General features: G+C 39.3%; 2 protein-coding genes across 2 annotated transcripts in view; one reads left to right on the forward strand and one right to left on the reverse strand.

The window, feature by feature from the left end:
- The window catches only part of LOC109466237 (retinol-binding protein 2-like), a 6,141-nt gene extending 4,246 nt beyond the window's left edge, over nucleotides 1–1,895 (reverse strand). The window contains exon 1 of the mRNA XM_019763909.1: nucleotides 1,693–1,895. Within this exon, the coding sequence (XP_019619468.1) occupies nucleotides 1,693–1,768 (76 nt within the window). The 5' untranslated portion in view covers nucleotides 1,769–1,895. The remainder of the gene's footprint in view (nucleotides 1–1,692) is intronic.
- Nucleotides 1,896–6,301: 4,406 nt separating this feature from the next.
- LOC109466223 (ras-GEF domain-containing family member 1B-like) overlaps nucleotides 6,302–12,718 on the forward strand; it is a 95,227-nt gene continuing 88,810 nt past the window's right edge. Inside the window, exon 1 of the mRNA XM_019763889.1 lies at nucleotides 6,302–6,406. The gene's annotated coding sequence lies outside the window, so the exon portion shown is untranslated. The remainder of the gene's footprint in view (nucleotides 6,407–12,718) is intronic.

Below are 12,718 nucleotides of genomic sequence, written 5' to 3' on the forward strand. Positions count from 1 at the left end.
CTCTCTCTCTCTCTCTCTCTCTCTCTCTCTCTCTCTCTCTCTCTCTCTACCTCTCTCTCTCTGCAAGTTCATAATAGTCCATACTTTAGCCTCAAGCTTCTTTATGGCGGGATATTTCTTTTTGTTTCTTTCGGATCAGATCTAGATCAGTGATAATAACACCATAGAAACGACCACACACTATTAAGGTAACACCTGATAAGGCCAAGAACATGCTAGCTACGGCGATATTAATGTGATATTCTGTTAGAATACACCATGATATTCTAGTGTGTGAAATTGCAACATTGCTGGTATTTCCGGATATCCGGATTAAACAAGAGTTCAGAGGTAGTACAAACCCTTGCAGCAGCTTAACCTTAACGTATTTTAGACCCCCCCTCTCCGAAAATCACATGAATTGATATAGATTTGCATTTCCTTATCACATCACGCACCAAATGGTGAAAACATTAAATATTTCTCTATCTTAAAATTACAAGCTAGACGCAAATAGGGTCACCAAGGCAATCATGTGGGGTCGTATGGTGGAACGACAGAGGGTTCGACTAGGAACCAAGAGGTCCCAAGTTCGAATACTGCCATGCCACCGATCTTGTGCTTTCGGGAAAGGCCCTTTACACGAATTTCCTCACTTCACTCAGGTGAAAATAAGTATGTCTGTTGTCCGTGCTTGGAAAAACTTGACTGTGCCTGCTATTTCTTGTAATAAATGTTGGAATGAAAAAAAGTCAATCATGATTTTTTACGCCGTAACCGCTCTTTTGATCGTCAGCGTTGTTTTGAAAGCTGATACGACCTCAGCTACAATTACCTGTGCTACCGCCAACAAAGTGTACGTTTACGTTTCACGGTAGACGTTCGACATCGGAAATTAAGAAATCCTTCTATACTACACTAAGCTGCAGCTGTATTGGTATTTTTCTGCCCTGAGGAAATACAAGAGACATTACCAAAATGACAACGAAGTTCGAATTCCGGCTCTCTTTTGCTCTGTCTAAAAATTAAAAAAAAAGTAACAGAAAAGACACAGGACAAAGCGGGGTCAAACTCTTTTGAAGCACACCAAACAAGGTTCCTCAACTCAAGTGCCCAACCTACCAGGAACAATCTTTTTCTCATTTACAAACACTTAGCTCGCTGCTTGGAATAAACAACAACTAAAACCACACAAGCTCGGGTCAACAAACTAAGCCGTATAAGCTCACTGTGTCGGATTGGAAACTCTTGTTCTTTCACACGCAGATTTGTATAAGATTTTCCTTGAGGCTATAGGTTCAGTTTCACAGAAATATTCACTTCAGATATACTAACGACTTTGTTACCTTTGTACATGCACCGTTACCTGGTATGATTGATGAACTGACCATAGTTTAGTGGGAGGGGCAGAAACTAGCCATATCTGATAATCATTAAAAACTAGCCTGGTCGGGGCAGGCTGTCTTCGGGGCTGTAATAGTTTTCCCCCGTCCAGCTCAACAGGCCACCCGGTATGATAGGGGCTTTGCTATTAGAGTTTTGTTCGCCTGGAGTTGAACTCTCGTCGTACAAAACCTACCGGGGAAACTAGCTGAGTCGGGTGGGGAAGAGCTCCTGCAGCCCCGAAGAGAACCCATACCAACTGCGATAAACTGGATACCATTCTGATTAAAAACCAACCCTACGCCCCTCTCCAAGTACAACAGTACTTACCCAATGCTCTCATGTACGCATCGAAGTTCTCGTTTTTAACTTGGTTCCAAGTTCCGTTCAAATCGGGTCTCGACATGGTGGCTGCTGTTCCGAAATTCTCCTCAGTCTTTCCTTGGTATAAAAAGTTTGCTTGGAGTGTAAAAATCTTTCACGGCGCTCCGTATCAGCTGTACAGGCCTGCGTTGTTTGACGACGGCGTCAGCTTTGTTTACGTTATAAAAGTGACCCTTGAGCTGAGAAGGCCACGTGACACCTACGTGGTCTCATGTATCGTAGTTAGTTATTTAAAGCCCCCGCCGCAAGCATATTTACTACCGTGATACTGTTATATTGTTCCCAATAGCTGTGTGCTACAAAAGCATATGTTAGTACTGTGATCTAGGAGGAATCGAAGATGAGAAACATTTAATGTAAACTATACCACAAAGAGAGAGCAGATCTTTATAATCTGATACAATCTATGTTCCGGATCCCCTTCTTTATACATCTAAGCTGTACAGATAAATTTGTATTTCTAATGAGCTTAGACAAACCTTCTGTATTGAAACATATCTGTTCTTACATTTTTTTCCATTACTAAGAAACGAGAAGAAACCGAATTTACTTGATTGTAGCTACCTAACGATGTATATATGTAACGTTATCTGTATTCCATCCTTTTTTGTGACCTGTGCTTAACCCAGTGGGTATGTGTGTACAATAAAGGTCGTCATTCATTCATTCATTCATTGTCTCTTTGCGTCAAACATTCACGGCCTTCCCCCGAATGTGTTGTCGAATGCCGGTAACAGCTGGCGTTCTGGAGCACTCCTGGAGGCCACGCCTGCTTTTGTAAACAAATCGAAACGAATTTGGGTTAAATTTGAGTCAAATTTTACCCCAGAACAACTTACAGCCGAACACCAGCCAACCATCGTCGAACCTCCCGTGGTGTTCGGCTAGTATTTGGGAGGCCAAAATTTGAATCCCGAACACTAGCCGAACGCCCGCCAACCATGGATAGGTCTTCGCAAAGTCGGCTGATGTTTGGCAAAAGGTCGGCTACTATTCGGCTGAAAAATTCGCCTGGTTTCAAAATGTTTTAAAACTTTTGGGGGTTGGTCGGGAGGTTTTCGTTTTATATATATTCCAACATCTAATCACAAGACGTGGTGACGGCACACTCAAGTTTTTTCAACTTATATTAATGCCGCCACCAACACATGGGACAAATACATGACAGGACAATACTCATTTTCATCTGAGTCTAGTGAGGAAAGTCGTGTAAAGTGCCTTTCCCAAGGACACAAGGTCGGTGGCATGTCAGGACTCGAACCCGGGACCTCTTGGTTCCGAGTCGAGTACTCTGCCTGTACGCCACACGACGCCACGTCGAGAGGTTCGATTATGGTTGGCTGGTGTTCGGCTGTACGTAAGTTGTTCGGGGGTAAAATTTGACTCAAATTTAACCCAAATTCCTTTCGATTTGTTTAGAAAAGCAGGAGTGCTCCAGAACGTCAGCCGGATTTGGTCGGCTGGAACCGGTGTTCGACAACAAATTCGGGGGAAGGTCGTGAATGTGTGACAGAGACAATGCTTTTGTAGCACACAGCTGTTGGCAACAATATAACAGTACCACGGTAGTAATTAATCTGACAGTACTAGTGGCACAGTGAATGGACGTCTGGTATCAAAATCCAAGCCTTTTCAAAAATTTAGGACACTTAAGAAGGTTTATTGTGCTAAAGGGTGGTAATGTTACATTCTGTCAGTAAAATGCCCTGTTGAGTTACATGCTTGTTGACTGGGTATAACAATAAGATGCGCCAGGTGGCGGTATAGTGGATTGCTTGTGCCAGAACCAAGAATACGATTTATTTTACAGTATACAAAGTGTTGAAGTTCTTATAATTTGACACAATGTTTATCATTAGCAAAATTGTTTGATATTGTATGCCATTGTGTGTGCAATCTTTTCAAGAAATGATTTTTTTGTAAAATGGTCGCAAAATGCTAATCTCCAAACAGATCATACGGCGGTATCCATCGTCCATTAGCCACACTAGCTATAAGTTTGGTTTATTGGCCAAACATCACCCGTGCAACCGCAGCATTATAGTGCTGAATTGATGCAGGGTTTAAAATCAGATGATACAAATGGTAATAATACATAATAATATACATAATACACATGATACATATTTGTTCTATATTTTTTGTGGAACTGCCGCAAGGGTCTGTGCGGATGCCATTCGGCGCCACAAGGTGACCTCAATACGACTTTCCCCAACCGAAGTTAGGTACCCATTCACACCTGGGTGGAGTGAGGAAGGTCCTTTCATGTCCTACTCAGATATCGGTGTACGTTGGAAAATTCATATCTGAATCACTACAAAAGCGACACCAGATAATGGTCTCTGTGTGGTTCAAGGTAAAGCCAGTAAAAGAAATAGAGCAGGTAAATGATATACCATCACAACTCTTGTGGAATAATGTGTGCATTATGTATAAAGGAAGAATATTGTACTACCGTAATTGGATCAACAAAAATATCATGTATGTTAATGACGTTATTGATTGTTATGGCAATGTTATATCTTTTAATGATGTTGAGAGCATTGTGGGGAAGTACCCAAATTTAATCTTACAATATAATGCTCTGGTAAACGCCATTCCAACTAAATGGAGAGTGTCATATGATTTTGACGGAGTACATAAAATCAAGTTATTTGAAAAAGAGGTAAAAGTTCAAACTAATAGTTTCTTTAGAAATATACTAATCTTACAAAAAGCAGCAAAACCTATCTCTCAAGGTTTCTGGGAGTCACGCCTTCCACATTTTGATTTCCATATTAACACATGGAAGTCCATATGGGAAGCACCTTTTCGAATCACTAAAGAACCAAAATTGAGATCATTACAATGGAAGATTCTACACAATATTTATCCAACAAGAGTTAGTTTATGTAAACAAGGAATAGTAGCAAACAATAGATGTATTGTATGTGATTCTGTCGAATATATAGAACATTTCTTTTTTGATTGTGCACTTGTTAAACCTTTATGGGCAGAAGTTGAAAAGAGTTTTCTCTCCGAATATGGATATACATTGACGTTAACCACTCAAGATGTTATTCTTGGATATCACCTTCCTAATGTAAAGCAATTTTTATACATCAATGAACTAATATTGCTGGGAAAAAGCACAATTTCTAAGTTTAAGTATGGTACGAATTGTATGGACATTGTTACACAGTTTAATTTTGAACGTTCATTAAGGAACTTATTTTAAACATTGGGTGTAAAACTACAAGATATAGTGGAAAATGTGTATTAATTAACTATTCCTTCATTCTTTGTACAGCTATGAATACATTTTTGTTATATTACATTCGATGTTATTTATAAGACTAGGAAAGTTGACAGAATTGTATACGATGGCATACATGCCTCAGATCGCAAATGTTCCACGAACTGTTGAATAAAGCACAATTAAAACTGGAAAAAAAAAAAAAAGCGACACCAGATTGTAAATAGCTGATATATCCCCTGAATTACAGAATGTAACAATACTCTTCCTAAGAAAACACAATAGATTAGCTTTAGTATCATTATGGACTAGCTAGTTAGAATTATATCTTAGTATTAGTTTATGTATGTACCATTGTTGTTTCTTTGCCATACATTGTACCAGCTACAGTTGTTGAGCAATAAAGTTGATTTGATTTGGTAAAGTGCCTTTCCCAAGGGCATAACGTCGGCCTCATGCCCAAACATGTCCCGGGTACAGCTCGGAATCGAACCCGGGTCTCCCCGCTTCATAGTCGAATGATCTACCACTACGCCACCCGACGCCACTATAGGTGCATACTGCCAATGGATACTGCCTTGCCACCGTATGATCTCTTTGGTGCAACATTTGTATGGGCGTCTGGTATCAAAAGTTACATATTCTACCGTTAACAGACAATTGTTTGTATCTACCCTTTTCTATTTCTAATGTGTGTGCGCTAACTCTAAGCTTACATATGGCTGATCTAATATCGAAGTTCTTAATAAGCTGAATTTATTGTACAAAGGGTGATGATGTTAACGTTACATCCTGCCATTAAGTTGTGCATACTGCTAGCAACATGTTTGAAATGGACAGACAACACAAGCGGAAAGAAGTGCAGCACCAAGGACAGAAGCATAACGGACCATAATCAACCACCCCACCTGTCGGATTTGTTATGAATAACAGGTCGTAGAATGATTCCAGCATTTGTAGGACCTCTTCTACCTTTTTGGGATATCTCTAGAACATGTATTGTACAAATACAATTTGATGATACATATTTCCGGTTATACCACTGAGAGATATAATTGACATACTTTCGTTGCCTCTTCTCTAGTTTTCGTGTTTTATTTTGTAAAAACGGTTTGCATAAAAAGTAGTAAAAAAAAACACAACATACTCATGGCTTTGTACATTCATGTACAAATATTTTGAACGTACAGCTTCTTGAAATTTTTACCCAATATCGTCTACAACAACAACAACAAAACTTACCGTGGGTCCGTGAACCAGGAAACAGAATTACCCCGGCCCTGCGTGCCAGTGCGCATGTGTAGTTATTGATCCAAAATGGCGGTGGAACACAAACACAGACTTCGGGTCCAAACGTCACTTTTACCGTCATAGGAGCACAACAGACGGCCATGTACCGCTAACAACGGGCACAAACTCCTAACGGTAAGGACGCTTTCCTTTCCTTTAATCTGTTCCCCGATTTCCCGTATCCAGGGCTAGGAAAAGGCTAAAGTTTCCTGGTTACGTGGACCGCTATGTACAGTACACTGCTTTGTTACATATAGCGGGACACTGTGACTTTTTTTCAAGGCCAGATTTCTTTGTACAGGTGTTCAATTCGGAGGGTATGAAAGTTTATATTTCTGGATACATTTCTTTATCTATTAAAATAACGAAATATTTGCGTATGTAGATTTTGTGGCATAATATTTATGAATTATTTATGGATGTTGACGTTTTCGAAATGATTTTTTAAAATTTATTATGATTTTCTATGTTGTATGTTGAAATTGAGTGGTGACTCATGATGACGTCACGTTTATCTGGAAGTTATTGTAGTTGGTGTGAAATTTGTTTGTTCGTTTTATATAGAATTATATGTTTAGCCAGTAAACAAAAGCAATTAAGTCCAATTAAAGTTTAAAAGTGTTGTTTCATGAATTAGTATGTATTTGCAATTCAGGGCTCGAAATTCATTTTTGGGAATAGGTGCACTGGTGCACCCAACCTAAAAAATTGGGTGCACAAAAAAAATTGGGGTGCACCATATCAAACAAAACCTAATTACAGATCTTACTGCTCCACTTCTGAGCTTGAATCTGAAATGGGAGCTAACTTCAAAATCTTAAGTGCTACAACAAAGATTTTAATATTTTCTGACAGTTAGATGACATGAATATCCTGTATACTACATGTATGTTACATTTAATATGTACAAAAATACGTACAAAAATATTTGGGTGCACTCAGGTGCACCCACAGAATAAAATTGGGTGCACAGCTCTAAATTTTTCGAGCCCTGCACTTGCAGTAAGCTTGATCATACCTTAAAATGTCGTTTAAATGAGATAGAAATAGATCCGAAAGTTTGCACATGGTCATTCCCATGTCTAAAAATGGGAATCTTTTAGTTCAAGGTTGTTAGATAAAGGTTTAAATTTAGTCCAAGGTAAGATAAAAAATACAATAGTATGTAAACCTGATACTTTTACCTTCAGGCGATGCTGTATACCTATATATAGGGAAGTGAAATGTCATTTGTAATTTACATGGAATCAACAATAGTATATTTCAGCTGTTTTCTATGATAAGTGAAGAAGCCATATTTGATTTAATATATGGATGACATCCTCTGGGAACCCCAAAACTGATGCGAGCGTGCGAATAAAAAATAAAGTTGCCTTCATTATAAAATCTACATGGTCATGAAGGTTGAACAAATCACTTAACACACATGAGTATGGTATGGTTAATCAAATATTTAGTTTATATAATTAGACTCTTTATTTTCATTTCTTGACTTTTTCTGAATTTTTTCCTTTGGAATTAGCTTTGGCATGACAACTAGTATTGTTTTCTAAAATTTTTCACAATCTATGGCATATAATTTGCTCATTTTGCAGCTGCTTTGTACAATTAACAGTATGGTCGAAAATCTGTCTTTAAAATGGACAAAAATTTGTACACTGTACACATGCAGAATATTGTTATCCATATACATGGGCAAAGTTGGGAAACAGAAAAAAATTGGTTTATTTTCATTTTCCTAACACATCCTGATACCTTATTAAGGATTTATTAAAATGAAAATGATTAATGAAAGGTCATGCCAAGATTATTTTTTAATTAGACTCTGATGTTAGTAAATTGTGCTAGCTAATGATAATGGCTTTAGACTAGAGAATAAATTGCTACTTAACGAATAATTTTCGATCATTAAATGCACGCTGGAAGTGGTTCCTGTTTCTGGTGCCACTTGACTGCTGAGTACATGTGAATGACCTTGTTGTATGATCACATCCTGTTACCTTATTCCCACACAAAACTCTCAACATTTAAAATACAGATTAACTACTTTGTAAACACTACTTATAATAAATACTACACGTACTTACTAAAAGTACAACTAACTAAAAAAGTGTATGTCAAAAGCGGTGAAAGATGAAATACATTTTATCTCCAGCATGCCCCTTTAACGATCAGGAAAGAAACAAGCCACCGAAACCATATAACTTCCAAACATACTGTACATGTATGTGAAGTTAATTTATGCTATCATAGTTTTCTTTCCTCAAAGTTGAACTGTTTTGAATATCAATTCAAGTATAAAAATATAATGACCTAATTTCCTTGCGCTGAACATGATTGTGTAAAATAATTTGATATCTTGTTTCCAAGCTTGACAGAAAGTGATAAAAACCATTGTATTGTAATGTTAGGTAACTCAACTTTTGGAGACAAAATACAAGACCTTATTCCTAAAGTTGTGTTGGGTGCTTCTGAGATTTTTTGCTCGAACGGAACAAAAATCTTAGTAAACAGCTTTTCACAGCCAAAGGGCAGAAAATCCTCACTCAGAAATCTTCAAACAAAGCAATAATCTACAATCTTATCAATGAAATTGGATCCACCATTTTTTTGCACACAAAAGACAGACTATAGGCCCAAGGCTGGCTCTTTCAGTCTTTGTCTTGTGCCCCATTACGTTAGACTTTACCCTTTCAACACACTATTTGTACATGTTGAGGTCACAGCTAGAAAAAACACTGATGTTTACTGTTAATGTTTAATGTTGGATCGCAAGGCACTCGTCAATATGTATAGCCTATGTTGGTGAATTCATAGACCATATTAAAAGAAGAACCTGAGTGTATATCTCTTGATATTTAGTATAGGAAGGTACTAACAAGGATAATGTCCTTGGTACTACAATGTAGTAAATTTTTTTGTGTAAACTGTTGGGATTGTATTAGAAGTTACCCCAGTAAAAGGTACATTGAAGAATAAAAGGTCAAATCACTCAAGGCCTCATCTGTCGATGATATTTTTGACGGCATTAATACAAATTGGATAAACAGGGCTCAAAATACTTTTATTTTGATCATCCGTGCAGGATAGCTGCAGGTATACATCAGAAATACCTGCACAGTTCATATAATCCAGTACAGGTTACATTGTAGGATCAGGTAGACATCAGAAATACCTGCACAGCTCCAATTTGACCAGCATATGCACCCTGAGTATTTCGAAATTCAAGCCCTGATGAATTTTTTCCAGACAAACATTTTAAAATGGAAAAAATAGTGCCTGGAGGCCAGGCTTATAATCACCACAGTACACACATTTTTAGGACCCCAGAGTAAATATAGTCGGATTCAAGTTTTCCTTCTACGTTCCAGCCCCAAGGCCCAGTACAGTACATGGTACCTAGCCTCTACCACTGTACCAGGCTTCGGGAGGCAGCTGGAAAGAGAGAGATAACATGCCGAGGGAGTTGGTCTACTAGAGGCAAAATGTACTCTCTAGCGGACCAACTCCCCTGGCATATTATCTCTCTATTTGGCCAATTTCTACTCTTTCCAGCTCCTACCCAAGCCTGATAGAGGCTACATGGTACCCACAATTTTTCCTCTGTAGCTAGCTAGTATAGGGGCCTGCCGAGCTGTTTCTCAGAAAGAGGGCATCGCCCTGTATTCTCTAGAAGCCATGGCTAGGTCTATGCATGAAGCAGCGGGACACCATTCACATGCATTATTATTCCTCCAAGTTGAATCCTTATTCCCTGTTTGTTGACGGTTTTCCCATTGTGTGTGTGCTCGGCTGGAGGGCACTGACAGGCTGTTACTAATCACTTTAACCACGGCTGTTTGCGGAGGCTGAATTCCGGTAGCTGCCTGCTGTTTCATGCCGTCCCCGGGGAGTTTCCAAGCATAGAAATCCCAATCCTCTTTACTGATAATTCTCAGATGTCAGCTGGTGCTTTTAACCGATACCAAATATCAATAGAGGTCCTCCTATTAACCAGAATACACAGAAATACACCGGAATACACACAAAGAAGGGTCTACTAGCCAGAATGCACCCTGCTTTGATGAGTCAATTATATCACATATTGTTACATATTTTGGCATGAAATAATGTATAATGGGTAGATGGCCCTGGGAATAAGAAATCAGGGTGTAGTCTTGTACATTTCACCATCCTTTATGTATATTCCAGTGTATTCCAGTTTCATCATCATCATCATCATTCATCCTCCGTAGAGGTGGAGCATACAAAGTTAGTTCGCCACAACTGTCTGTCATACATCACTGAGAAAAGTTCATGTCCCTCCAAGCCAGTTTCAGTTTCAATAAGTTTCTTAACTGTTATGTTTGGGCGTCCAACTCTATTCCAGTTTATTGTAGTTTATTCCGGTAAATAGACGTCAGACCCATCAATCAATACTTAGTAATTACTAATACATCTGGAATGAAGGTAGTTACTTAGTATCTCCATGAAATTGAAGGTATTATTTTTGGTGTGTCTGTTTGTGTTTTGGGGCATTTGTGGTCAGCATAACTTTAAATAATCAGGATACAATGTAGCTTGTTATGATATTCGGTATGTGGGGAGGTCTTAGGAGGATGAAGTTCAGGGTTGATTTTGGCCCTCCTGGCAGCTGTCCTTGGTACTGCAGAACTTTCTGTATCTTCTGTCCCAGATATGCTCTGGCCTCATTTTTATTGTGAAATATTTTGCACTGGCATGATACTACTGTACTACGTATTCTTTTTCTCACACGTTGGACTGAAAGTTTTCTTGTTTGTTCATTACATGTACAATCAGGCCACACCAATTTAATTTCTTGGTTAACGGATTTTTCTAGAAAAATAATGAAGCGGGCGGGCGAAAAAATTAAAAAATAAAAGCAGGCCTATAGGCATCCCAACATGGCCAAAAATGGTACGATAGGAGCCATGAAGTCAACACACCAGCAGGCTGGTTCAAAATTTAAAGAATGAATTTTGAACTTTTAATGATACCACTGCATTGAAAGATGGAATAACTGTAACAACTAGGAAGAAAAGGACTGTTTTCAACTGTTCAGGGCAAAATATGAGCATTTTGCAGTTGATTCTGATTTTTTTTTTTTTTTGCAAATCAGAAAAAACTGCGGGCGAATCCGTTAACCAAGAAATTAATTGGTGTGGCCTAACGGTTTTAAAGGTCTGCTTCATAATAATCTGTGTCACACTCTGTGTTTGCTGCAGATTGTGCGCTGGAATGCCCGACTGTGACCAGTGACTCCTGCATCCCGAGTAGGTGGGTCTGTGACGAGCTGCAGGACTGTTTAGACGGGACAGATGAGCTGGGTTGTGTCAGAGGCAGGTGTTTTGTATCTGTATTTGCATCCACATGACCAGTATAACCGCCACTTGGCGTAACACCAGCTTCTATATCTGTATAGCTGGTGTAACCACCCTTCGGCATAACACACCAGCATACGTATATAGCCGGTATAACCGTCCCTCGGCGTAACACACTAGTTTCTGTATCCGTATAGCCGGTATAACCGCTCCTCGGTGTAACACACTAGCTTCTGTATCCGTATATATAGCCGGTATAAGAACCGCTCCTCGGTGTAACACAACAGCTTCTGTATCTGTATAGCCGGTATAACCGCCCCTCGGCCTCGGCCGGCGTACGTAACACACCAGCACTGGTGCAGCTCCATGGAATGCTCTCCCATCGAAACAGAAAATAGCAGCTTCTTTTGCTTCGTTTAAGCGCCTTTATAACGAGTAATATCTCGCCACTTAAAAACTGCATATTGTATATATCCCTATAGCATTCAGTATTGTTACAAGCCACTATGTATGTATTTAAATTTTGAATTAGTATTTAAAGTTCAAAGAGGCAAATGCTGGTATAACAGCTGATTTAGTGTATAGTGAAGTACGTCTATCAGTATATTTATGACATACATTGAAAAATGATATCTTTCTAACTGTGCTGTGTACTTCCTATGACAGGAGTGCCCAAACCCTGCTTTTTCACCTGCATTGGCAACATGACGTGTCTACCGACTAGTCAGCTGGGGGACGGGCGTCAGGACTGTGCTCACGGCACGGACGAAACACCCCTTCTCAGTAAGTTACAGCAAGTGACCAGGGCTCGAAATACTGGGTGCATATGCGCCTTAGTGCATGTGAAATTGGAGCTGTTGAGGTATTTCTGATGTCTAACTGCACCTAACCTGCACTGGTCCATGTACTGGGTATATGCAGGTTAGTGCAGGTAAAATTGGAGCTGTGCAGGTATTTCCGATGTCTAACTGCACCTAACCTGCACTGGTCCATGTACTGGGTATATGCAGGTTAGTGCAGGTAAAACTGGAGCTGTGCAGGTATTTCTGATGTCTACCTGCACCAAACCTGCACTGGTCCATGTACTGGGTATATGCACCTTAGTGCAGGTAAAATTGGAGCTGTG

This window comes from Branchiostoma belcheri, unplaced genomic scaffold, assembly GCF_001625305.1.
Source record: "Branchiostoma belcheri isolate BF01 breed outbred unplaced genomic scaffold, Haploidv18h27 scaffold160, whole genome shotgun sequence".
Taxonomy (NCBI): domain Eukaryota; kingdom Metazoa; phylum Chordata; class Leptocardii; order Amphioxiformes; family Branchiostomatidae; genus Branchiostoma; species Branchiostoma belcheri.